We start from the raw sequence: 27055 nt of genomic DNA, 5'->3' as shown, positions 1-27055 counted from the left end.
AGGCCCAGTCATGAAAAGAAAAAAAGGGATGTACAGTGAAACCGACAGAATCTTAAAATGTACCGTCATACATTCTGCATTATTATATTAATTAAATAAATATTGATAGTGATTATTAATTTGTCTTTGGTAGGTTCATGTCCCTACCATCATCCATCCCCGTATTTACAACCATGTTTTTGTGTGTCACTACTTTTGTGGGAAATGGTAACCAGGAATGCTGGTTTCAGTGGCACTGACAAAACAAATAGTGTAGAGATTTAACAATGCAATTTGATATCATTACTTTATAGCTATTGAGTGAAGCTAAAATCCCCTTAAGCTAGTAATTATAAGGGGGGGGGAATTTCTCAATGTGCTTTTTTTTGTCTTGTTAAACCTTTGGGAAAAAAACTCAAATGTAATAACCTTGAACTCTCACAGATTTATCATGTTAAATCGTTAGCAGATTTGGTTTGTACGGCTGCGTACAGCCATTTGGCTGCACTGCAGAGTTTATATTATCCATGTCTTTCATAAGGAAACAATGAGATCTCTCGGTTTCTCACTCTCTATCCCAGACCAGACGCCGACTCCCACTCGTTTCCTGAAAAACTGTGAAGAGGTGGGCCTTTTCAATGAGCTGGCCGGCTCGTTCGAGCAGGAGTTCCCTAAAGGCCAGGAAGATGAGGACAAGAGGGCCAAGAACCCGGTGAGCTGCGGGACTGGGTGGAGGGATTCAGTCATACAGTCAGACGTGCTCCAAACATAAGGAGCTCTGGCTGCCTGCTGCCAGAACTCAGATTTATGGACTGCAGAGTTCCCTATCAGTTCTTGTGTAACACTGTCTCGTCTAGCCCTCTCTCCGTCTATCACATTCTTCATCTCTCTTTCTTTTTTCCATGTAGTTGCCGGCTCCTAATTCGGGAGCACTAGACATGAGTTTGCAGACGCCTTCAGATGTTAAGGTGAAGGAGGAGGACCCCGTGGAGGTGGACTCCTCTCCGCCTGACAGCCCTGACTCCTTCTCCAGCATGTCAGATAGCAGCAGAGAGCCCATAGGCAGAAGACAGGTAACAGGCTTTATGCAAACCAAACTGTGCTAGAGCAGATACAGTAAAGCCCAAAAGTCTAAGACCACACTGGATATCTGCAATTCAAAATTATTTAAACTTAAAATGTTATAAATGTTTTATAAATTTTAAAATGAATATTTAAGATTCTGTATAATTTCTAGGTCACTAATCAGGTAAATGTGTGACACTGATCATGTGAATCTCTGTACAGACAAATCAGATGATCTTGCATTGAAGCACAAGATGCTCTTTGGATTGTTTTCAAATCATGCTGGAGAACATGATCCTAGGTTTTACACAAACTTGTGGAGTTTATGCAGCTCAACACTGCTGTCAATAAAGCAAAAGGAGTACAAACTGAATACTATTTCTGAAATTCATGTACATTTTTTAATTGAAACATTCACTTTTCACTTCAATGTTAAAATATTAATTTTAATACATTTAAAAAAAAATGTTAATAATTGAATTTAATAATTTGTATTTATTATTATTTTATTATTAACTATAAATGTATTTGTATCATTGTATTTAATCATTTATATAATTATCCAAATAATGCATTTCATTTATTAAAGCAAAATACATTTAAAATTAAATTAAAACTAAAGCATTATCACTAGTTTTTTTGTAGAATACATAGAATATAAAAAAATATAAATAGTTAATAGTAACGTATGCTAGCACACATTTGGCATTCACGTGGCCACTGAGCTGTGGAGACCATAATTATACATTTCACTAAACTATGTATTTGGCATTGAATGAACTAGATGTGTTGCATCACTAAACAAACAATCACGACTGGGTGACATCCATTTTGGAAGTAAACAGTGTTGCTTTTGAATTAAATGCTATGAGATGTTTGTGCTTAGCTGGCTGATTATCTACCTTACAGGATTCTCCTCCAAAGCCTGCCTTCAGTTCGGCTCCCACCCCTGCCATAGTGCGTCCTGGCTCTCTCCCCCTGCACCTGGGTTATGATGGCCTACAGCCCACCATGCCCTCTCCTACCTCCGTCATCACACATACCCCACCGTCCAACCGCACACTGGGGTAAGAGAACAGCCACAGCGTATCAATGAGGAATCGTTGCTTTGGGCCGTCAGCTTTATTCTCTATGACTCATTTCTATATGACTCACTGTGCTGCTTTAAGTTGGTGTGGTAGTAATTCTTAGGAAAATGTGGGCAGCTGGCTCATTTTAGATGCCATACTTGACGTCCCAAGAATGTTTGGTCAGATAGTCGACAGGAAGAGAGCAGAACTTGCCAACAGAACATTACCAATCCAGAGTCTATATGGAAGCCAATGAACCTTCCTTGGAAATCAGACGACTAAAGTTGGCTTTACAATATCAGGGCTAAAAACTTGAAAAATCTGAAAAGCACTGTTTATTTCATTTATATGTTTGTTCTTTTGTATTTATTTGTTCTATTACTCGTAATTTGATTATTTGTTCCTATTTTATTGCTTAATGTTTCCTATTTTATTACTTAATGTTTAAATGAGTTTATCTAGTAGCTTTAAAATAATGAAAACAATACTAGGCTTATTTTATAGGCCCATTTTCTTTTCTTTTACTTTTTGTTGTGGGGCCAGTGAAAAGTTTGGCAGGGCATGTAAAAATTTGAACCACTGGCCCGACCGGTCCAGTAGAAAAAATCCTTAGCGTTGAGCCCTGAATATGCAATCAAACTTAAAACAAATAAGGAAGATACAGACTATTCAACAGTTTTTTCAAGTCAGCATTCAATAATACGTGAAAGAAAGCCAAGTTACATCCGTCCATTTGGTCTACACATTAAAGCCCATTTGGAGAATCTGAAAGTGGATTTAAACAATTTGGAACAGACATATTTTTGCAGAATTTCAAAAAGATCAAAATCTATCTGGATTTAGCAAGAAACCAAAAGTCCAAAACCCATCCGAATGATTATAAACCAGCAATTTTTGGACATGAGCAATGTTCCCACAACATACCCTGATATACATAGATAGATCTAAATCTGGAAATCAGCTGGCAGTGCTTTTGCAACAAATCAACAGTGTCAGTGTATATGCATCCCTGACCAAAGTTCAGTTTTCAGAGCAGAGGCAAATGCTCTATTATTGGCATTGAATGAGAGAAAAAAAAGAGCAGAACTTCAGTTTGATTTGGTGTTGCTGCTTGTGCAATCTGGAAATTTCTCTACTTCTCTTTCAGGTCTCCCACAGTGCCGTACCCAATGATGATGCTTCCCAATGGTCAAACTGTTCCTGTGCTTCCAGGTCCTATGCAGATGCCCTCTGTAATATCTGTAAGTTTGAAGTGTATTTACTATAATTCATTTGAACTTATACTGTAATCAGAAACAGTATAAGGCAGGGGTGTCCAAACTCGGTCCTGGAGGGCCACTGTCCTGCAGAGTTTAGCTCCAACTTGCTTCAAGTTTCTAGTATGCCAATAAGACCCTGATTAGCTGGTTCAGGTGTGCTGAACTCTGCAGGACAGTGGTCCTCCAGAAGCAGGATTGGACACTCCTGGTAAAAGTAGATGGACAACTCGAAGGAAAATAATTGGTGAGACTGTAAAGGCCCGTTCTATATTTGCGTTTACACCAAAGCATGATATCATTCTGTTTATTCTAAGCATGTGCTGCAATTTTGTCGTCTGCCACTTTAAATGCTCAAGCTCTTTTAAAACAGGATGGATTCTGATTGGCTGTCAGTTTTTCTTTCATCAGCTGAGAAAAAAATCTTTCCGAAAGTGATTCCAATGATATCGTCTCTACAGTGAGGAAAATAAGTATTTGAACACCCTGCTATTTTGCAAGTTCTCCCACTTAGAAATCATGGAGGGGTCTGAAATAGTCATCGTAGGTGCATGTCCACTGTGAGAGACATGATCTAAAAAAAAATATCCAGAAATCACAATGTATGATTTTTTAACTATTTATTTGTATGATACAGCTGCAAATAAGTATTTGAACACCTGAGAAAATCAATGTTAATATTTGGTACAGTAGCCTTTGTTTGCAATTACAGAGGTCAAACGTTTCCTGTAGTTTTTCACCAGGTTTGCACACACTGCAGGATGGATTTTGGCCCACTCCTCCACACAGATCTTCTCTAGATCAGTCAGGTTTCTGGGCTGTCGCTGAGAAACACGGAGTTTGAGCTCCCTCCAAAGATTCTCTATTGGGTTTAGGTCTGGAGACTGGCTAGGCCACGCCAGAACCTTGATATGCTTCTTACAGAGCCACTCCTTGGTTATCCTGGCTGTGTGCTTCGGGTCATTGTCATGTTGGAAGACCCAGCCTCGACCCATCTTCAATGCTCTAAATGAGGGAAGGAGGTTGTTCCCCAAAATCTCGCAATACATTGCCCCGGTCATCCTCTCCTTAATACAGTGCAGTCGCCCTGTCCCATGTGCAGAAAAACACCCCCAAAGCATGATGCTACCACCCCCATGCTTCACAGTAGGGATGGTGTTCTTGGGATGGTACTCATCATTCTTCTTCCTCCAAACACGTTTAGTGGAATTATGACCAAAAAGTTCTATTTTGGTCTCATCTGACCACATGACTTTCTCCCATGACTCCTCTGGATCATCCAAATGGTCATTGGCAAACTTAAGACGGGCCTTGACATGTGCTGGTTTAAGCAGGGGAACCTTCCGTGCCATGCATGATTTCAAACCATGATGTCTTAGTGTATTACCAACAGTAACCTTGGAAACGGTGGTCCCAGCTCTTTTCAGGTCATTGACCAGCTCCTCCCGTGTAGTTCTGGGATGATTTCTCACCTTTCTTAGGATCATTGAGACCCCACGAGGTGAGATCTTGCATGGAGCCCCAGTCCGAGGGAGACTGACAGTCATGTTTAGCTTCTTCCATTTTCTAATGATTGCTCCAACAGTGGACCTTTTTTCACCAAGCTGCTTGGCAATTTCCCCGTAGCCCTTTCCAGCCTTGTGGAGGTGTACAATTTTGTCTCTAGTGTCTTTGGACAGCTCTTTGGTCTTGGCCATGTTAGTAGTTGGATTCTTACTGATTGTATGGGGTGGACAGGTGTCTTTATGCAGCTAACGACCTCAAACAGGTGCATCTAATTTAGGATAATAAATGGAGTGGAGGTGGACATTTTAAAGGCAGACTAACAGGTCTTTGAGGGTCAGAATTCTAGCTGATAGACAGGTGTTCAAATACTTATTTGCAGCTGTATCATACAAATAAATAGTTAAAAAATCATACATTGTGATTTCTGGATTTTTTTTTTTGATTATGTCTCTCACAGTGGACATGCACCTACGATGACAATTTCAGACCCCTCCATGATTTCCAAGTGGGAGAACTTGCAAAATAGCAGGGTGTTCAAATACTTATTTTCCTCACTGTATGTGCCATTATTGTTAAAGTTAACAATACACGGTGTGGATTAGTGTGGCCATTCTTTTACATTGAGAAAGATTTATCTTTCTTTATCATTATAGTTGTATATCTTTATCATTTATAGTTATCGTCATTGGTGTGAACGGGCCTTAACACTCGAACGACTTTTTGTTTACTGTAAAACTAGGGGTAAACTGTAAACTGGGGTCTGCAAAATGGTGCTGGGGGTCTGTGGAAATTTCAGTGTTGTTATTGTTAATTGAAACTAAGGCTGTTTCTCAATTCCAAGAACGGACTTGCGTTCTCGTGGAGGCCGGTCTTGCCAGGCTACTTTGAAAGAACGAACTCGGAAGGACGCGAGGACACAGAACGCATCCTTGTGAGAATTGAGATGTGCTGTGATCTTGTTGCTCAACTGACCGTCCCAGCATATTATAAGTAGCAGCCAATGCACTATAAATACAACATAACATCACAAACAAATCTCATAAACTATTAAAACATTTATTTCATGTTATTATAGACATTTATTTTCATATAATTTTAATCGTTTTATTTTACCGCATGTATTTGTGAAAACGAGCATATATGTTTAATGTTATTTATGCTTTGTCAATGTTAATTTGTCTTTAATCTTTATCACTTTCTTAAAATGAAGCAAAACAGAATGATAAATGTTTACTTTCACGAGACGTCTTGCATTTGCGAGCTTGTAGCGGGAATCTCTTAAGTGGGAACGAGAAGTTTAAAGCTTATAGGCTTCTGTACGTCGTCGATTCTCTCAAGTCTGCATTCGATGCAACCTCGCTATCAAAAACACATCCGGGTACTTTAATGCGCCTTCTGTACTTGCGTTCTGGAGTATTGGAATTAAACTTCGACGGTTGATGATGGCGTAGTATAAGAACACAAGGATGCAAGATCGCTTAAGAGCGCATATTGAGAAACGGCCTAAAACTATTAAACCATGTTTTTGTTAATTGAAATAAAGCTTTAAAAGTTAAAATACTAAAATTACTAAAACTGAAATAAAAATAAACTAAAGCTAAACAGAAATATTAAACAAAACAAAAGCTAATAAAAATGACAAAGCATGTTACAAATGTACTAAAAACTACCCTAAAAATAAAACAAAATATAAAAAAAGCTAATTTAAAAATATTAATAAATACTCTAATAGTATATAAATAATACTAAACCAACACTAGAAAAACAGAAAGTGCTATATTTACATATTTTCTTTATTGTTTAAAGCACTACATTTTAGTACAATTCATATCTGTTATTTGTCTTTATAATATCATATTACGTATATAATGTTAATATCAAATTAATACTATTGTTCTCACTCTTAAAATATACTGTAGCTGCCTTTATATTTTGAGAAAGGGATAATTTGCAAGAGAATCATCATATTTAGAGGTCCTTAAGTTAAAACGCTTTCTTTTAGCATATTTTGAGTTAAAGAAGCAAACTTTGTTCTGATTAGAAATATATCATTGAAATGTAATCCCGACAAATAGTTTTGGAGCTTTCAGTCCTTTGATCTCACTGAAGTACAGGAATAAATTGGTACAGGAACTGTACCTTTATACCCATTACCTATATATAAAATAGCTGCTCTGGTCCATTACCAAGATGGACACCAACTGAATTGCCTTAATGGACTTTGCTCTGATTCAATTTTAAAGGCCAAGTGTGTTTTTTGTATCATGTAACCCCCTTGTTTCAGCACAGTGCCAGTTGTAGCTAAAAAATTATTCACTTCTATTTCAATATGATGTTTCTGTGAGCTGTTATTTTTGATCTCTGGAGTCATTTATAATTTGCTTCATAATATGTTTTGTGTTTGGCTCTGTGGTGCAGCTGGCGAGGCCCCTGTGTATGGTGCCTAACATTCCAGGAATTCCCGGGCCTCCACTAGGGGGCAGCAGCAGCGGCTCTTCTTCACCTTCCGGTTATAACCCCCACACTGAGGCAAAGATGGTGAGGGCAAGCTTTTTTTCTTTCTGTGCCAGCCTGTGGATCTTTATGCAAGACGCTCAGATGCATAGCTTTCTCTTAGTGTTCCTATGTTGAAAGTCTTAATCCAGCACGTCACATGGGTGATAGTTTTCACAACAAACAAGCACTGGCTGTTGGAACTAAGCAGCTCTGTCATTAACAGTCTTTATTTCAAATACACTTGTTATCCAGGGATATGCAAAAAATACATATTTTCATAACAGACTAGTTTGTGGGTGGTTTGAAGGCTAGTCGGTCTGCATAATTAAGCTGATTTAACGTCCACCAGATACGTTTCTTAGGACGTTCACTTAAGATTCAAGACGTTCAAAAAAATCTACATGACCATTCTGACACATAGAAATAAAATACAGAAGTTCACACGTGTTTATTTCCTTTCTGTCACATGGTTTCTCTCCTCAGTGCTTGATGAGTTGTGGTTCAGTTTTATGAAATGACTTTTCTTGCCATTCCACATGAAAGAGGAATAAAATTGAGTGTTTGGGCTGTAACAGCTGTCTATAATTAGACAGAATGCCATCTTGTGCCACATTACCATGGTTTGTTTGTTGTTGTTCTCAGAGGTTGAAGGCAGCATTATCTCAGCAGATGCCCGCTGCTCAGGGTTGTCTTGGTGTGGCGATGGGGTCCAGTGCGATGGTACCTCAGAGGGTTGAGCAAAGTCAGCTGCTGGTCCAGCATCCAGACGCCCCATCCCCTGCTCAGCCACAGGTATAGCACGTTTTCACACTCGAATTGTCTGAACTGTAAACATTAGGGGCCCTATTTTAACGATCTAAGCGCATGGTCTAAAGCACACGGCGCAAGTGCAGTTAGGGCGTGTCTGAATCCACTTTTGCTAGTTTAGCGACGGGAAAAATGGTCGGTGTGCCAGGCGCATGGTCTAAAACGGTTGTCCCTATTCTCATAATGAGTAATGGGTGTGTTCTGGGATTTACGTGCAATAAACCAATCAGAGTCTCATCTCCCATTCCCTTTAAATGCCAGTTGCGCTCGCACCATGGCGGATTCGCTATTTACATGACGGAATTTGATAGTGGAAAGACCGCAAACGGATCTGCTCGTGCGCGAGGTAAAAGTGCGCAAGCTGATCATCTACGGGTCATGCCGGATTCCACCATATCTTTATGTACACAATAATAATCTTTTACATTGTATCCTTTTATTTTTAATATTTGGCATGTTTGTGTGCTGCTGTGCGTCCCTGTGTGTTTAATAAGCAGAGCAAAATTTCGTCAAAATTTCAGATTCAGTCCGGCATTTTAACATGGTTGTCACCCATGAAAAATAAATATTTATTTTAAATTATTAATGGGTTATACACAGAAACTGAGTAAAGTTATATAAAGAAACTGTGCAATCAACACTGCAAATACACGTAAATAGAATTTCTTTCACATACCCCTTTTCCACCAGGATGGTTCGCACTAGAGCGACAAAATGAGCCAGAGATAATTTCAGAAATTGAAGCCAGAGCCTGTTCTTGGCCAGGCGAACCGGTCGCATGTTTCCACAGACTTGGAAGAACGAATGGTGTTGGTTACCTGACTATAACCAGTTTAACTTAAACAGTGTGTGTCCTGGTGTTTGTGCAGACAGTGCGGCACTTCTGTTTTGCTGTTCCAGTATCGGGAGTGATTCTAGCGTACCGGCAGCTCGCATTAAAACCCGGTCCTCTCTTATGTCCTTTTTGGAGATGTATTGAAACTGAAACCATTGATTCACTCATGCTCTCGCACGATGAGTCTCTCTCGCACCCACAGTTTTATATATTTAGACATAAAGAGCAACGTTGCATACATATTTAATAACGTTGCTTATTTAGATATGTCTTGCAACATTATTAAATTGCTCAGCAAGACTGCCATAGACAGCAACAACATTTCTTCACCCTCTGCTCCCCGGCTCCATTCGAGACCAGCAAGTTTTTAGGGCTGGAGTTCTTTCAAAACAATCTTTCTGGCTAGGAACAGTTTGAGAACGGACACAGGCCGGGAACCCGCACTGGAACGGTGTCGGTGGAAAAGGAATAAGGGAGTGCTTACACAAATATTCACGGGAGCGTTTCAAAGCAGAGCATCATGTTTGTCAGGGAGCATCTTTCACTTTGCTGTGGCATTAAGCAGTAAACATCTGTGTTTACTCTGTCCTGCTGTGTTCAGGTGTCACCCGCTCAGCCCACCGGGGGTCGCAGGCGGAGGACGACTGATGACGACCCTGATGAGAGAAGGCAGCGCTTCCTTGAGCGGAACCGAGCAGCAGCTTCTCGTTGCAGACAGAAACGCAAGGTGTGGGTCAACTCTCTGGAGAAGAAGGCTGAGGAGCTCACATCCATGAACGTCTCGCTGTCGGTTAGTGTGCATGAAAAATTCTTTGACTTGTAATTTGATCTAAAATCAGGGCTGTATGAGCACTGAAATATTGCTTATAGCAACTCTAGCAAAAATGTGTTAGAAGTGGTTCCTCCATGTTCTTCAAAATGTATGCAATTCATGGAGTACCTACATTTTCTTATACAAGATGCATGCAACCAGAAAATACTGTGTGGGAGACCATATCCCACAATGCAATGCGTTTGTCTTTAACTTCTATTTAAAGAGTCAAGACTGAACCAAAATCAATGCCAACTGTGATATTTTGTAATCTCTTTAAGTGGCAAATGTTAAGATAAGATAAAGTTAGAGTTAAAAGATACATTTTGTTTGCACAAAATTGCAACAAAAAAAGGAAGCAAACATTTATTTACCAGATAAATGTATCTCACTTAATGTAAATAGGTTATAAGGTTATGATGAGGTTATACTGTTTTAAATACTGTTTATTGAATTATTTTAAATTTCTTTTATATCTTTGCATATACTGCACTATTGCTATTATCTCATTCCAAACATAGCCTATTTTATTATTATTATATAAATATTTTTGATATATTTATTTATTATATTGTTTTCTCATTACTTATTTTTTTTTATTATTTATACTATTTTTCATTGCTTTTGTTGTGTGCATTAATGGTTTGGCATTGTTGTATGTACTTTGAAATTGAGTAGATGCAAATGTGTTTGCAAGTTTGTGTCCAAGTGTCATGTTCACACTTTGTTTTCACTTATTTGTATGTGTACAAGAATGAGGTGTCTCATCTGCGAAACGAAGTGGCTCATCTAAAGCAGTTGCTGTTAGCTCATAAAGACTGCCCTGTCACCAACCTCCAGAAGAAAGCCGCCTACTTAGGTAAGTGGAGCTCGAGTTGTGGTTCTTTCACTTTCATCTGCATGATCTAATCTCCTTTTCATTTCTTTTTTTTTTTTGTCTCTCAGGAGAGGAACACATGAAAGAGACGTCTGAACCCACGGGCTCCCCGGCACCGGTCATTCAGCACAGCTCTCTGGCCCACAGCCCCTCGTCTACAGTAGGGCCCAACGGCCTGAGCTCCCGTGCTGCGGCTGAGGCGGTGGCCATGTCGGTGCTGGCAGGGATGGGCAGCCAGCGAGGGGAGAGTGGTGGGCCATCGCATGTCATCATGGCCACACAGTCCCACCAGTCCAGCAGATGATGAGAGCAGCTAACAGTCTGCCTGGGACTCTCCGCATCCCGGGAGAGGGGGCAGATCTGTACACACATAGAGTGAGACGGAAGGAGATTGTTGTTCACTATGCCATAGACAATGGGGGCTGGACTCCAAACCGTGTTCTCCTTTGCATCCTCTGTAACTCTTGCTCCTTCCTTCAACTTCCTCCTGCTCCTCCACTGGCTGTAGGACTGCAAAGCACTTCCTGTCATTAAACGTATCCCCATAGACATATGCACATACACGCTGCAATAAAGACATTGCCTGAATTGTGACGGTGCACTCGGTGTATGTGTACATGTGCTGTATTGCACATTAATTCACACACATGCAGGCTGCGTCTCAAATTTGTGACGATGCAATACTTTATATATTCTTATATATATGTATTAGTATGTGTGTGTGTGTTTGAGAGAAACATGATGCTTTAATGTTCTGTACGATCTTTTACCTTGCTATTTTAGAGGTTTTTTTTTTGTTTTAAAGTGGCCACCCCCCTCATCTGACCCTCGCTCATCTTACCTCATTTTTAACCTGTTATATACGTTTATAATCGACGTGTGCATGTGTGCTTCTTGTGTGGGTGTACAGTGATGTACAACGGAAAATAGCAGTTTGTGAAGGACTGATACACTAAGACCTTGTTAGCATGCAACCTTTTTGCTATATATAAACTGTATTGTATTGGCACATTGCATTCAGTTTGGGCTACAGAACCTCATAGTTGTCGTTTGTTCGGTCCTATCTTTGTTTTCTTGTGTACGACAAACTCGCAAAACGCAAATAGCATACTGTCCGAGGTCATGTCCCAGGACCCTTGCGCGCAGTCCAGTGTCTTGAAAAATCGATGTCTTTCCAAAGTTAGCCATTTTCTTTCCCTGTGATCACAATGTTTTAAATTCAACTTTAGATTGAGTTAAGTTGGCCATAGAAAAAAAAAAGAAAACTCATAATAATGAGATAAAAATTCACATTTATGGCGTATAAGTCATAATTATAACAAAAACTCGTAATAATGAGATGAAAATGTACAATTATGACAAGTTTAAATTATGAGACAAGTCAGAATTATGACATAAAAAGTAGAACTTGTGATAATTTAGAATTTTGTCATAATTTTGACATCTCATAATTATGTTTTACCAGAGCATTTTATTATGTGGTGGAAATGGACTTCCATAGTTCTCCGCCTCACTTTTACAGTAATACTGCCCTAGTGCCTCTATAACCTCCCGTTCAGTCACTTTCACGATTACCAGACTGTTAAAGTTGATATCCCGATACTTTGTAACACTATTTGTTTCTCTGCTTCCTTATCCGCTCATAAACATACACAGTCCCTGATAAAAATTTAAAGAGACATGGATTCTGCCTTATGAATCACACGAGTGCCTCTTTATAGGTTATCCTCGTGCGATAGGTTATCCACCTATCGCATTCAGGCATCTGTCAGGAGATGTTAAAAGCTTTATCTGAATCATCAGTCCTGAGGTAATGAATTAACAATAATGCCTTTAAACAGCCAGAGAGCACTGCCCTTAATTTTGAGCATATTCTATACTGCCACCTGGATGTAAGAGGGTGCTATTGCATCAAACTAGAAGGCTGCAGGGATCAAAGAGTATCCTAATCTACTGTTGTTCCAATGGTTTTACCTGTACCCGATGTTTATCCAAACACACGGTCTTGTCTTTTTTACACATTATCAGACACTTTCAAAATTAAGGCAGCATATACACAAGGGACTAAGATGTACTGTCGTTGCTCAGTATGTAACTTGAATTCTCCATTTTCTGTCATTATTTGCAGTTTGAATACAATATCAGTCCAAAATGTATATAGGCCTGTTAGAATGCACTAAAAAGCAGTTTGGGTTATTTTTCTGTTTGGTGTCTCAGAGATTGTCAGGTTTTCTTTCAAACAGCATATCAAACTTCCCACTTGACCAATATCTCATGAATGACTCCTGGTTTAAGTGTTAACCCTGGCTTTTCTGTTATATTATGTGCTGGCACTGTAATCGTTCAGCAGAACCCATATAGAGGATTGTTGACCTGAAATGAACAGAATGGAGAATTTTTTGCCTCACTGGCACTTTTTAATTTTAATTTTTTATGTTTTTTTTCTTTTCTCATTGTATGCTGCCAGGACTATAGAAATATCTATAATAAATCTTTTTTTGTGTGTGTTGTAAGATGTAAAAGTAGAAATTCTTTTGTAGACTTTCTTTTCTCATTCTCTTTTTGTTCTTCTAACACTTTGTACTCAAATATTTGTAGTTATTTTTATTTGTAAAGATTAATGAGGATGCCTTGAGACGGTCCCTGACTGATTCCCCCCTCTCACTTTAATCACTTTAAAGTTATACCAGATTTCTCTCTTGATGGACTTAATGATCCATTATTCCAACAAAATGCACAAATAATTTATTATGGAATTGAAGTAAAATTGAATGCAGTTTCCCTGAGATAGTCTGACTGAACAAAACAAAAGTCCTTTAGAATAGGATGATTTTATAGGCTAAAGAAAAAATTATAAATGGTTGTTTAAGAGTATGTCTTTTATGGGAAATAGCCTCACTCCAAGTTGGACCGATAGTTTTTAAAATTGTCCCTTGTAATGTACATATGTGTACCATATATATTTACTATTTTTCATGCATGTTGAAGTGAAATACTCTGAACACAGTGCTGCAGTTTTGATTAAACAAAAAACAAAAAAACAAAAATGTCTTTAGTCTTATTTAGGCACCACGAAAGATTATACATACTTCACATGTTTTATATAATTCTCTATATAATTTTGTTTCAATATAATACAATTGGGCAATGTTCCACTAAACTAAAAAGTCCTGAAATTATTTTGAGCCTTTCTTTTTATTAAAGGCTACAAAACGTTTGAAAGTGTAACTAATACTATATATTTAATATACATTATATATTTATGGTCTATTTATTAAAAATAAACGAATAAATAGGCAAATATTAAAAATATATATGTAGGTAATAACAAGTAATGTTTCTTATGCACCAGTTTTTGATGGTGCACAATGGTGGAACAATGATCTATCGATTGTAATACCATAGTAAGTTACCCTGCTGCTGAATGATTTCCATATTCAAATATTTATATATAATATATATTTTTATTGTTCTAAAGAATACCATAATACATGTTCAAAAATCACGTCAGTATCACATCGTGTTGTCGCTAGAGGGCGCATGCGTGTCGTCTCGAGGTGTGTGTGTGTGTGTGTGTGTGTGTTTGGGGGTGTCGTTGATCTCACAAACAGGCACACAGGAGGTAAATGCGATCACGTGACCGCATAGTGCAGTTGGCGTTGGTGAGTTCTCACAGCATGGCGGAAGGAGTAGTTGTCCGGATGGATTGTTACTCACCTTTTAATTCATGTCTTCTGTCTTGACGGGAGGATTTTTGCCTTTCAAAACGCATTTCTTCACACTTAAAACAACTTAAGCGCATTCTCACTACGATGGCAGACCGCGGTGTGGATTTGGCAGCTCTACCGAAAGAGGTTAGAGAGCAGTTGGCGGAGTTGGAGCTCGAGCTGTCTGAAGGTAAGAGATGGAGTTATCGCCTTAACCTTAATAATGTTTAATAATATTAACCTACTATTTAAATCCCATGGTCGTATGGCGCTAAAACAGTCACATATATACTCTCAAGCAGACAGTGTCTACTGCTTTGTGTTGGTGTTTGAAGGTCCTCTGTTTCCCCTCAGAGAATTTTTTGAAAGAGGCTGTGTTTCAAAAACTTGCGAGCTGTCTACCTAGACAGAATGTCTGGATGCCTAAAATGCCGTTTCTAACGCATCTGATGCCCAGACATGCTGTCTAGGTAGACAGCTCGACGGGTTTCTAGACACCGCCAGAGTGTGTTGGAAGAAATTATGATTTTCCACCATCAAATATGCTTTTAATCTCGTGTAAATGAAAGACCCGAACTAGAAGAACATTGTTGCTGAATCCGGCCGTTTGTTTCACCTCGAGACTGAGACTATTGTTTGTTCAGTGATCTAGACCTCAAAGAAAAGAGAGCCCTTGACAGTTTAGCTAGACACAATACCGTAGTACAGAGACTGTCAGTAAGGCAGATCGAGTTCATGTGGTTTTGGATGTTGATTGATTGTATGTTACGATCGCTGTTCTTCTCAAAGCCCTTTGTTTTCATTTTGGAGACGTTTTTAAAGGGGCATCACTTTTTGCTGTACGAGTGTGTCTGTTCTTTAAAGCAAAAATCAGTGACAGCATTGGTTTATTTCTTGATGTCCTGTTACCACACAGACACGCCTTCTCTGTAGACACTTCCTCTCATTTATTAAAATTTATCATTTATTCCTCTATTATAAAATGGTGATTATCCAATCCAACCATAGTTTATCTTGTAAACTATATTTGATGTGGAGATGCATTTTTAGTCAACTCATTATTTAAAAAGCCAAGGACTAAGTTACATTATCACACAATATATTTTTCTTATCAGTTACTACTTTAGTTCATTAAGATTTATACTTAAGTTCATTCAGTTATATTGGCTAGATTATAAATAGTTCTACATATCTCTATCACAAATCTCCTACAGTACCTTTCAGCCAGACAATAAAATAGTTTCATGCACAGCTAGCCTTGGATTATCCCTTACTTAATATCTTTGAGACCATACATAGCACCATATTGAGTGCTATTGTATCTTAAAGGGTTAGTTCACCCAAAAATGAAAAATCTGTCAGTAATTACTCACCCTCATGTTGTTCCAACCCCGTAAGCCTTTCATTCGTCTTCGGAACACAAATTAAGATATTTTTTATTAAATCTGAGAGCTGGATCTCTCCTCCATAGGCTTCTATGGGATCGAAACTTGCCGGGCCAGAAAGAAAATACAATGTTTAAAATAGTCCAAGTGACTACAGTGGCTCAACCATAAGTTTAATACTTTCGTGCGCAAAAAAAACAAAAATAACGACTTTGTTCACCTCTGACGTGAGTTCACGTAGTGTAACAGTGCAGCGCTTCTGTGTTGTACGTCACACGCATCACACACATGACCAGAGTCGGCCAATAGTGAGCCTACGTGCTGACGACAACACAGAAGTGCTGCGCTGTTACACTACGTGAACTCACTCAGAGGCCCATACTGAAGAAAATGAATAGTAGAATAAAGTCGTTATTTTTGTTTGTTTTTTCCGCACAAAGTATTCTCGTCGCTTCTCGTCTCCATTTAAAGAGGCCTTTTAGTGATGCTAAATGTTTAGCTGTGTTACATATTATTCATATTATTAATATACTTCTTTCTTTTTTTTTACAATATTATTTGTTTAATAATAATAACAATAATATAAAATGATAGTAAAAATGGTGTTTTATCAGAAATATCAGCCATTTATGTCTATTCACAGGGTTTAGAAGTTCATTCAATGTTCATCACAGCTATGGTGTTTCATGCACCGTCATGCATCTTCAAGCATCATCTCACCGCCGTGTCATCCGTCTGTGAAAGACGGTGTCGTTCTACTCATTCACTCAGTCAGAGAGCACTATGTGGGGGGAGATGTGTCAGTTTTCAGCTTAGTAATAGTGTTACACAACTGGAAGTGTGTGGGCCACAGTCTCAAACAACTTGTTGATGTGTGCAGCTCCAGGCTGCTTATCAAGAAAACCAGCCATAGACACTGTAACCGGAGTAACACAACATTTTATGACCGTATGATGAAATACTATAAATTATGGACATATAATTACTGATGACCATTGAGCCAAGTTTTTTTTTTTTTTTTTCTTCATCCAGCCACACTATAAAATATCTGCTGAGTGCAAAAGAATGTAATGGAATATTTTACCCCAAAATGAAGGTTTACTCAAGTCATACGAATGCAAGTCAAATTTTTTGGGTGAACTAGCTTTTAAACCACTGTTTTGCATGTGATCTAGAGGTCTGTGACTTTTGAGAGTGTGTGAAAATAACATGAAAGCTCTTACAACTGTGTGTTTAGTTTAAGGGTTTTAGTGCCCTTGGGGCAGGTGAGTGATCTGGAGTGTTTGGTCAATTGGAGGGCGGTTGCAGGCTCGCAGGCTCACCCCCTCACCCCCTCCTCCCATAGGAGCAGCTGCCAGTTACGGCTGTCGCCTCCCCGGACGGTCACCTCCCCACTAGCGCGTCACACTCCTGTCCTTGCTCTCCTCTGCTTGCGCCATCCCTTTTTCTCTCTTTCTAGTTCTGGGGCTGACTAGTTCTTGCAGATATGACTCAAATGAATCACCACTCCCTGACCAATCAAAATACACCTTAATTCAGCACAAGCACTTTAATCATCTTATTTATACCAGTCAGATAAGTTGTCAAACTTTTAAAAAAAGTTGTCGATATTTGATTGTGTGTGTTAATTTTTACATTCAAATTACTTTTTCCAACATGTACTCACTTAAAGGGATAGGCCAAAAATGCAAAATTTTGTCATCTCTCATGTCATCTCATGCTATTCCAAACCCATGAGACTTTCATTCATCTTTGAAACACAAATAAAGATATTTTTAATGAAATCTGAAAGTCTATTCATCAAACTCTCATGGCTCGAAACGTTCATAAAGAGATCTTAAAAGAAATCCAGACAAATCATACTTGAGCTTACGTTTTACCAAATATGAGTGCTCCATGTACGTTTGCTGATCAATGTTTATATGTGAATAAAATGCTTAATTAAATCTGGTCATCATATAAAGTGTTTGTTTCTCTTCAGAAGAGGTGAGCTTGATTCATAAAATTGATTTCTTTTATAATCTCTTTAGTCTTTATGAATGCTTTGAAGCGTCATGAGTGAATAGACTTTTAGTGGAGGGACAGAAATTTCGCAGATTTCTTTAAAAATATCTTCATTTGTGTTCATAAAATGAAAAAGTCTTTTGGGTTTGGAATGACATGAGGTTGAGACGATGACTATTTTTTTATTTTTGGGTGAACCCTTTAAAGTTAATCTTTAAAAATTAGAATAACACCTTTAATCTTCAGGAACTTTTAAAATTAATATGCATTGTTCATACTGTACATTGTAATATTGTGATGACTAAATTTAATTGTAGCATTTAAAAAAATATATTTTAAGTTTTTTTTTAGTGTTTTTCTTCGGAATGAATGTAGACACAATTGTCACAACTGGCCATTTTTTGGTTATCAGCCATAACGTGAAAATAATTAACGACTTATCACCATAGAGTGGTGCAGGTATGACATCACTTTGTAGGCCAATAGCGCGAAAGCGTGTTAGCGTTTTAGCACTTCCGGTTTCATCATCCCGAAGTCAATTTTTGGTTAAAAGGCTTTAAGGCCTGTGGTGAACACAAGCTCAAAACACTTTAACGTTTTATTCTATGACATAAAATATATCAATATGACTATGACCCCACTTGTGATTTATTTTTATTTATTGTTTTAAGCTGTTATGTGTCTTGAAAAAGGTGGTTTCTGACAAGTGGCTAAATGGTACTACAGAGGCAGTCGGGTACATTAAACGTCATCACGGAAGCTTAGTGATGGCGACGTTGAATTCGTGGGACCGTGGTGTAGTTCTTTTATAGCCTATCTATAGCTTTTTACTTCTGGTGACTGCATTAGGCTTCAAAATTCATAAAAGTTGTGTTCATCTGTGATGATTATCTTGGACAAAACGTGTAAGTATCATAAACTTTTGTTGATCACAGACCTTGTTTTTAGCGATAATCCAAAAGCCTATGGGAAAATCCTTTTTTATCGAGGGAACCAGTGTGATGCTAACTGCCGGTTGGCCTACTACGTGACGTCATACCTGCACCACTGTTGGCCAGAATTGCAGTATCTCTTATCTGCTAGTTGTTTGTTCGGCGACTAGTTGACTATTATGACCTGTTCTGTTCCTAAAACCCATTTCCCCTCCACCACTTGAAACTAGGGCTGCAACGACACATCGACGTAATCGATTATGTAAATTAGTCGATTTGCATGGAGTATGCCGATTCGTCGCTACGGTTGAGTATCGTTTGAATTTTAACGATTCCAATTTCGATTCTGCTTATCGATTCCAATTCTTTTTGATTCCTAATTTTGATTCCAATAAGGTATAAAAAAAAGCTGAATATCATGAACAAAAATCATCAGGCTAGAACACTTACGCAAGGCCTGTTTGTTCCCCAATGATGGCGGCTCCCGGGCATGCTGAAAATCAGCCATTATTACAAAACTATCGAGCCCGATCTAAAGTGTGGGAATTTTTTAAACAGAGACCGAATAAAATGGTGCTCTGCACATCTGTAAAACTGAAATGGCATAGGCCTACCACAGCAGCAACTTCTATGCAGGAGCATCTAAAGAAAACATCCAGTGCTCTCTTGAATCTCATGAATGTCTGGACAAATCCTGGAAAGCTCATGGAAAAGTTCTGAAAATGCACTGGTCCGAAACTGTGGAAAACCCGCTTTCTGATTTGCTGAAAAGGTGTTTATGCTGTTGTCATGTCTTGCCTTTAATTCTGGATCCATGTGTGGTTTCCACAAGGGCACATGTTGACCTTGGAGGGTAGAAATATTTCCCATTGCCATGCTCTGCTGGGGCTTTTTACAGTGGAAAAAGTCTTTCCAAATGATCTCCTACATAATGACCCAATTCTGCAGGATTGTAGTGATCAGAGTAACAATAAGCACCATTGAGCTGATCTGGACTATGGTGGTTCTGATCTGAACTGGCATTTGAGGCTTTCAACTGAAACCTTTGTGTCCCAAATGAGCAGATGAGATATGGACACAGTCTGGGAGAGAGAGAGAGAGTATTTATGTGTGTGTGTGTGTGTGTCTGTGTGTGTTTGTGCATGTGTGTGTGCTTGCATCCACTCTATGGCTTCCTCACCAAACAAGGCATCTCCTCAACATCTGTGATAATAGATATAAACAAAAATAACACCTTGATAATCTCTGTAATCCGAGTGAGACCCTAATTATAATTCTTCTGTCTAGTTGTACACCTTGTAATAAACCAGTGCTGTCATCTGTGAGTCATGTGAAGGTGTCACAGGAAGTCAAGTGCAGCCTGAATTTGCTCTTGAGTGTGTGCCACTCTTTGTCTCTCCGGCTTAACGCGGAATTGAACTCGAACAATAAAAAAATCATTCAAGCTCCTGGTGACGTTGTTCAGAAGATCCTTAGCACTGTAATCTCTTCTAAATAGCTTATTGTTCTTTTAAAGAACAAAGGAAATTATCCTGCTATGCAACCCCACGTTCTGAGCAGCATGGACGGCTCCCATTCCATGCCATCTTATTAAATTACTTCAGTTACTTTAGGGGGAGTTCTTTTAAGATGCAGGATTGTTAGAGGCCTCTGTGGACGGCTGTGATGTGGAGCTAATGTGTGTAGTTTGTAAGTATTGATTGCTGTTATGAAGAGGGTTGAGTTCAGGCTGTCAGCAGTGTGGAGACTCAATGTTTTACTGCTGCCATCCTGATGAAGGGGTGCATGTTATTGCCAGAGCCTTCCTATCTAGGGCACTGAATGACCGAACATGGACTGAACCCTGTTTATTTGTGCTCTGAGTGCATTCTCTCTTTTTCTCTCTCGGTTAAGCTGTCCTCTGACCATTAAGGGAAGCCACAGACATCTATTTTTACAATTAAGTTGTTCCCCTTTCCCCTTTGTGTATCTTATTAAATTGTTCCAAGCGAGACTGGGAAATGTTGTTTCCTGCTGATCACGTTTGAGTAAAAACAAAACATTTTCATAACAATTAAGTGCTATTATTCTGTCAATTCTCAATTATCTACTTCAGTGTGGTGAAAATATGTATTTTTATTTATAATTTAATATAATCATAAATATGTGTATTTTATATAAAGTATAGCCTACAATTTGAATGTGCATTATAGTTGTTTTTGTATCACCTTTAATGTATGCTTTATTTTAAAATAAAACACAAAATAATGTTAAATAAAGAAAATTATGAAAATAATAATGTAAAAAATCTTGTTGCACTACAAATAGGCCTAATTTCCTTTATGCAAATGTTATTTCTTTTCTTTTGACTTTGGGGTTGGAATTTGACTCAGAAATGAGATTCACTCTGAAGTTGAGTGAATTCATTTAAGCTCTAAAACATTAAGACATGATTTTCCATAATGCTGCTTTGAAACGTCATGGGTTGTGAAAAGTGCTATACAAATAAAATTTACAATATGGTCATTAGACTATAGGCAGTTTTTGTGTGGCTGAGACTATTTGCGTGTGTGTATATACCCTGACCACATGAGTATACCGTCACAGTTCCTCTTTTCTGTAAAGGACCCTTTGTTACACATTCTGTGGAGGAAAGGTTTGTCACAGGCTACTTGTTACGTAAACAAATTCTTAGCTTACTAAATTTGGCCAAACTTAAATCTATGTGAATTTTATTTCATTTTGTATCAAAATACCAAACCAAGTTATTTGCTATAAAGATCAAGCAAAACAAGTTTTTAAACTATAAAACAATACATACACATATACAGTTCACGTGAAGGTAAAAAAGTGTTGGACACTTTTGAACGTTTTGGACACATTTGCTTACAGATTCCATTTGTTTTTATATTTCATCTAATGCAGACAGTTAGTGTGGCTTAAGTGTCCAAAAGTGTCCAAGCCCCTTTTTGGGGCCACTGTATGTGACCAAGTGCTACCAAGGTTTGCATGCTTGTCAAACTTAACCTCCAATCTGTCCGCAAGTACGACCTCACGGGAATCAAACACAAAGTGCTTTCTTCGTGGGAGCATCGTATTTATACAGAGTGCTAAGCATAGACAGATGGGACATGATCAGATGTCCAGGGTTCACACAGATTCCCTTTCCCTCAAACAAAAGCCCGGAGCCTCTTCTCCTGGTACTGGGCCCACTGGGTCTGCTCCCTCAGCGTGGGTTGTATAAGGAATTGGTCCAGGCTGCCCTTGGCTGTGAATGGTTAATGTTACATCGCTGTTGTCTTACAGGGTGCTGAGCCTGAATTATTAACATGCCTTCATTAAATACCATGAGGCTTTGCTTGTATCTCCCTTTACTGGCACTATGTGAACCAGGGTGTGTACGGGGGAAGTGCTGTCACATATTCCATAAGTGAAAGTTAGTGTTGTGGTATGACGAAGCTATGCGCTACCAAGGGAACACTCATAACTTGCAACACAATGTGCCATCCATGAACAGGATGTGGTCTCCTTACAGGAATGATATCTCAAAATATATCCTTTCCTTGGTTGTTTGAAATAAGAATTGCTAGAGCCGTGGCATAGCAGTTGGCACACAAGCTTGACATGTTATGTCATGGTACTTATGAAGGTAATGTTAGGGGTCAGTAAAATTTTATATATATATATATATATATATATACAGTGCAATGCATAAGTGAATACACCCATGCTAAAGTTGACTAAAAAGAGGAATAAAAAATCATATTTTGGAAATTGAACTTAATGCCTTAATTTAAAAAATTAGGAAAAATCCAACCTTTAAGGACACCAATTTTCTTTGTGAATGAATAATGTATCGTAAATAAATAAATGTTCTTCCTTAAAATACATGGTGCATAAGTGAGTACACCCCTATGTTAAATTCCCATAGAGGCAGGCAGATTTTTATTTTTAAGTATTTATTTTTTATTTTTTTTAGGATACTATGCATCCTGATAAAGTTCCCTTGGCCTTTGGAATTAAAATAGCCCCACATCATCACATAGCCTTCACCATACCTAGAGATTGGCATGGTTTTATTTCAGTTAGCCTAAAAGCTAGTTTGATTTGCATTGAGAGATGATCTTATGGAAAGTACCCCATGCCAATCTCTAGGTATGGTGAAGGCTATGTGATGATGTGGGGCTATTTTAATTCCAAAGGCCAAGGGAACTTTATCAGGATGCATAGTATCCTAATTTTTTTTTTAAAAAAATACTTAAAAATAAAAATCTGCCTGCCTCTATGGGAATTTAACATAGGGGTGTACTCACTTATGCACCATGTATTTTAAGGAAGAACATTTATTTATTTACGATACATTATTCATTCACAAAGAAAATTGGTGTCCTTAAAGGTTGGATTTTTCCTAATTTTTTAAATTAAGGCATTAAGTTCAATTTCCAAAATATGATTTTTTTATTCCTCTTTTTAGTCAACTTTAGCATGGGTGTATTCACTTATGCATTGCACTATATATATATATATATATATATATATATATATATATATATATATATAATTATTTTTATTTATTTTTTTTGGAGAGAAATACATTTTTCAGCAAGGATGCATTAAATTGGTCAATTTACTGTAAAGACATTTATAATGCTACAAAAAACTCTGTAGTATTATATTTTGAATTTTCTATTGATTAAAGAATCCAAATGATCAGTTTCCACAAAAATATTAAGCAGCACAACTCAAATCAGCATATTATAATTATTTCTGAAGGATGATGTGACACTGAAGACTGGAGTAATGATGCTGAAAATTCAGCTTTGCCATTACAGGAGTAAATTACATTTAAAAATAATTTAAAATAGAAAACAGTTATTTTTAAATGTAATAGCATTTCACAATACTGCTGTTTCATTGTATTTTTAATCAAATAAACACAGTCTTAAGCATATGAGCATAAGAGTTCTTTCAAAAACAGTAAAAAATCTCATGGACCCCAAACTTTTGATTGGTAGTGTATTCCTCAGAATTCTGCAATTTTCCTACAAAATCAGTGCAAAAACATCTACAGAGGCCTGTATATTACCACACACTTTTTCAGCAACGTGTCAGTGAACGCATTGAATCAATGCCATTGGTCTCTATTAAGTGAAGCATCAGCTTCAGAGTTACCCATGTGACGCAATGCTGGTCAGCTGAGCCTTGAAAAGTGGAGCTCAAAGTTAAAAATAATTAACACCTTGTTTCATTACATCTATCTTTTTTTATCCACGTTTTTGAACGTGTTTATTGAATGAACAGTTTAAAGGCCCCTTGAAATCAAAGTTTAAGTTTTTTAACTTTTAGTAGGAATATGTTAAGCTTAAGGTTATGAATAAGCTGGTCTTTTCCAAACCAATGACAAAATTTGCATTTAGGAGATATAAGCATTCAAAACTTATAGTCTCACACTTCCACTAAAATGGATCCCGGATTTTTATGACGTCACAGCAGACTTCAGCTTCTCATCACATCTTCTGTCCAATCAAATGCTCTCTAGAATCTAAAGCGCCCCGCTCCTTCTGCTATAAATACCACCTGGCCAAAGCGACCATCGTTGACACACGTCGCGGAGCAATATGGGTTTTTGCCAGGCGCGATATTGTCCCAACCACTTTTTGAAACATCTTGCAGCACGGATGTACATAATACTAATAAATAAAACATCTCAAATTAACTAGCAGGGCATTCATTTTGTTCATTTGTCAAATAAGAGGCGTTCTAGCGCTGAAATGTGTTGTCTTTTAAATCAAGCTGCTGAGCTCGTTGCCGCGACTATCAGTTGCATGGATACAGTGTTCTCTTGTGGCTCGCGCACAGTCTTCACTCGGACACACTCTTCAATCTATCGCCGTTGCGGAGACTCTCTATTCGTTCCGCTGAAATCACAAAACAAAGTGCACTCAAATGTGTCCCTGATTAATATACAACCACTGATTAACATATTCGGTTTAGCGGGTTAGAACCCCGAACCTCTGACATGCTTGGCAAAAGTTCTGCCACTAGCCCATGAACACTATATATTAGTAGATCTCATTAAATGGCGAATTAAACCCAATGTTCTATCGAAATTGATTTTTGGCCATCATAATGTTATTTTTTCAGAAAATTGTTATTGTACACATATTGTACATGTATCTTAGCATTCTATAGCAACCTCCTTTCCCCCACTTTTTAAAACAAAATTACGCCACTGGTTAGAGATGCTTGTTCGGTTGCTTCGAGTTTTATTCTGTTTTTAATTCCCTACTGTACATTGGACTAGGAATGAAATGGCTAGAATTTCACACCTCTATTAAATCCAATGTATCATCAGCGCTCGGATTCGATTCCATGGTGCTGTCAAGTAAGACTTGCTAAACTAAATGCTATTGGCTATTTGAAAAGGGGGAGGAGCCATTCAATATGTCCCAACTTAGCTTCCTGTTTCAGTGGAAATGACGTCAATGCATCATACAAAGCTGCGCGTTCCAAGGCACTTCAGTGGACCTTTAATGACTCACTCAAAGACAGTCCGTTGCCGTAACAATGTAACGGCGCGCTGAGTGACTGCCTTTCAATGCGCAGAGACGCTGTTTAGTTTCCGTTACATTGGTTACTGAAAATGTCCTCGTTTTTATGCATGCTGACCACATCATAACACTTATTTATATAGCAACTAATAAATATAAGTAAATAAATGGCGATAATACCGCATATCGCGCTATTGAGCCACTCAAAATTACCGCACTCGAAATTCCTTCACCTCGACAGCCCTAAAAATAGCTCCTTTTTGGGCTAGAAAGCAGCAAAGTCCTAAGTTGACCTATGTCTATATATTTAGCAAGTCATCAGCTGATACTGCCAAAAAAGTAAATTTTGGATTATTTAAAATTTGTCAAGACAAAGTTAATCAAAAAGTTTTGTTACAGAAAACATTTACAGACAAATTCTCCATTCCTCAGTCTGCTGCTGTTTCCAAACCTCAGCCTTGTTTACAGCTTTTATTCAAAGCACCCGGGACACTCCTGTTTTTGTAACCCTCCAGCCTGAGCTTTCCTCCAGGGAAAAGCATTTCACACACATTCAGACTGTGAGAACCTGTTTTCCCTGCATTTGTCCTGTTGTTTGCTTGATTTGCACACATGCTCTGCACTTTTCCCCGAGTAAAAACACCTTGAATGAGCCCTTACATTTCAGGAAAAGGGGAAATGTACCTTCAAAATTTAGACAAGCACTGGATTACCCTGAGTTTTGAGCTCTTGATGCCTGACATTTAAGGTGCAGAGGTTGTTTTGCTGCTGTTGCTCAACCACACTATTGTCTTGAAGGCCCAGAGTTAGTGTGAACTGGCTGACAAGTGCTGACAGATCCCTCCTGAAGTCCTAAGTCACGTTCACTGACTTCAGGTTTCAGTCAGGGCTTCTTCTAATGAAATGGCAGTTTTCAAATGTTTGTTTGACTTCATGATATAGGTGTAGTGGAGGTTTTGGGTCAAAACTTGGTAGGTCTTGCTGTTCCTCTCAGATATTTGCATGACTTTTACGACTGGCTTGTGGAAGTTATTGTCTAATATGTTATAAAAACACAGCATAGTTCTGTTTAGTGGTTGACCAAATGTGCTGCCCAGATTCCAGGGCTTTTTTAGACTAAAATTGCTTGCCATGCACCACTAATGAATTTCTATGTTACAGAAGACACAATTTGAAGCTAGAAAATGTGCATTATTCATTGACGAGGCTGTTGATTGATGTCATTTTGGTGAATTGGCCCAGTGGGTTTGGTTATATGATACCATTAAGCTCAAAATGTCGAATTATTGGCTGATTAATCAGTCAGTCTATCTCTAGTTTTATTGTTCTGTCAGCATATGACCCGGTCGAGATTGAGTCATAACATTCACGTTCCCGCTCGTTCTGTTTCTTGTCTTGTCTACTTGTGCTCGAGTTGTTGTGAACAGAATTAAACCCATGAGAAATGAAGAACAGATTTAAGGAACAGTCTACTCCAATAAAATAACATCTCTCATGTTTTAACAAAAGTTCAGCTCTAATCCTCTCTCCCAGATCTTCCTCCCCTCCCTCGTTTCTGTCTGTTCGCCATGCTTCATTGTGCTGGAGTCAGGCCTGCTGAATCAGATTATGAGCACTCGATTGTTGGTGGAGGGTGTTGCAACTGTTAAGCGTTTTAACAGCAGCTCTTCACGGTCTAATTTTAAATCCAAGAGTGACCTCATAAACCACAGAGGGACTCTCAAGAGGGCCAAAACTTAGTCAATGTCATTAGCAATGTCAATATATTACTATTGATCTAGGGATGAAACGAATA

The 27055-nt window shown here is 38.3% G+C and overlaps 2 protein-coding genes across 3 annotated transcripts in view; both read left to right on the top strand.

The window, feature by feature from the left end:
• atf7a (activating transcription factor 7a) overlaps positions 1-13215 on the top strand; it is a 31763-nt gene extending 18548 nt beyond the window's left edge. Inside the window, exons 4-13 of one of the 2 annotated variants that reach the window (XM_084099793.1) lie at positions 561-691; positions 888-1052; positions 1954-2111; positions 3262-3355; positions 5718-5807; positions 7295-7414; positions 8015-8164; positions 9616-9804; positions 10579-10684; positions 10771-13215. In XM_084099793.1, the coding sequence (XP_083955919.1) occupies positions 561-691; positions 888-1052; positions 1954-2111; positions 3262-3355; positions 5718-5807; positions 7295-7414; positions 8015-8164; positions 9616-9804; positions 10579-10684; positions 10771-11006 (1439 nt within the window). In that variant the 3' untranslated portion in view covers positions 11007-13215. The remainder of the gene's footprint in view (positions 1-560; positions 692-887; positions 1053-1953; positions 2112-3261; positions 3356-5717; positions 5808-7294; positions 7415-8014; positions 8165-9615; positions 9805-10578; positions 10685-10770) is intronic. The other variant, XM_084099794.1, reaches the window with a different exon arrangement.
• A 1133-nt stretch (positions 13216-14348) lies between these two features.
• The window catches only part of dip2ba (disco-interacting protein 2 homolog Ba), a 49641-nt gene continuing 36934 nt past the window's right edge, over positions 14349-27055 (top strand). Inside the window, exon 1 of the mRNA XM_084099792.1 lies at positions 14349-14599. Within this exon, the coding sequence (XP_083955918.1) occupies positions 14515-14599 (85 nt within the window). The 5' untranslated portion in view covers positions 14349-14514. The remainder of the gene's footprint in view (positions 14600-27055) is intronic.

The sequence above is a fragment of the Abramis brama genome (assembly GCF_963993115.1).
Source record: "Abramis brama genome assembly, chromosome: 22".
Lineage (NCBI taxonomy): Eukaryota > Metazoa > Chordata > Actinopteri > Cypriniformes > Leuciscidae > Abramis > Abramis brama.
This window is presented reverse-complemented; position numbering and strand designations above follow the sequence as displayed.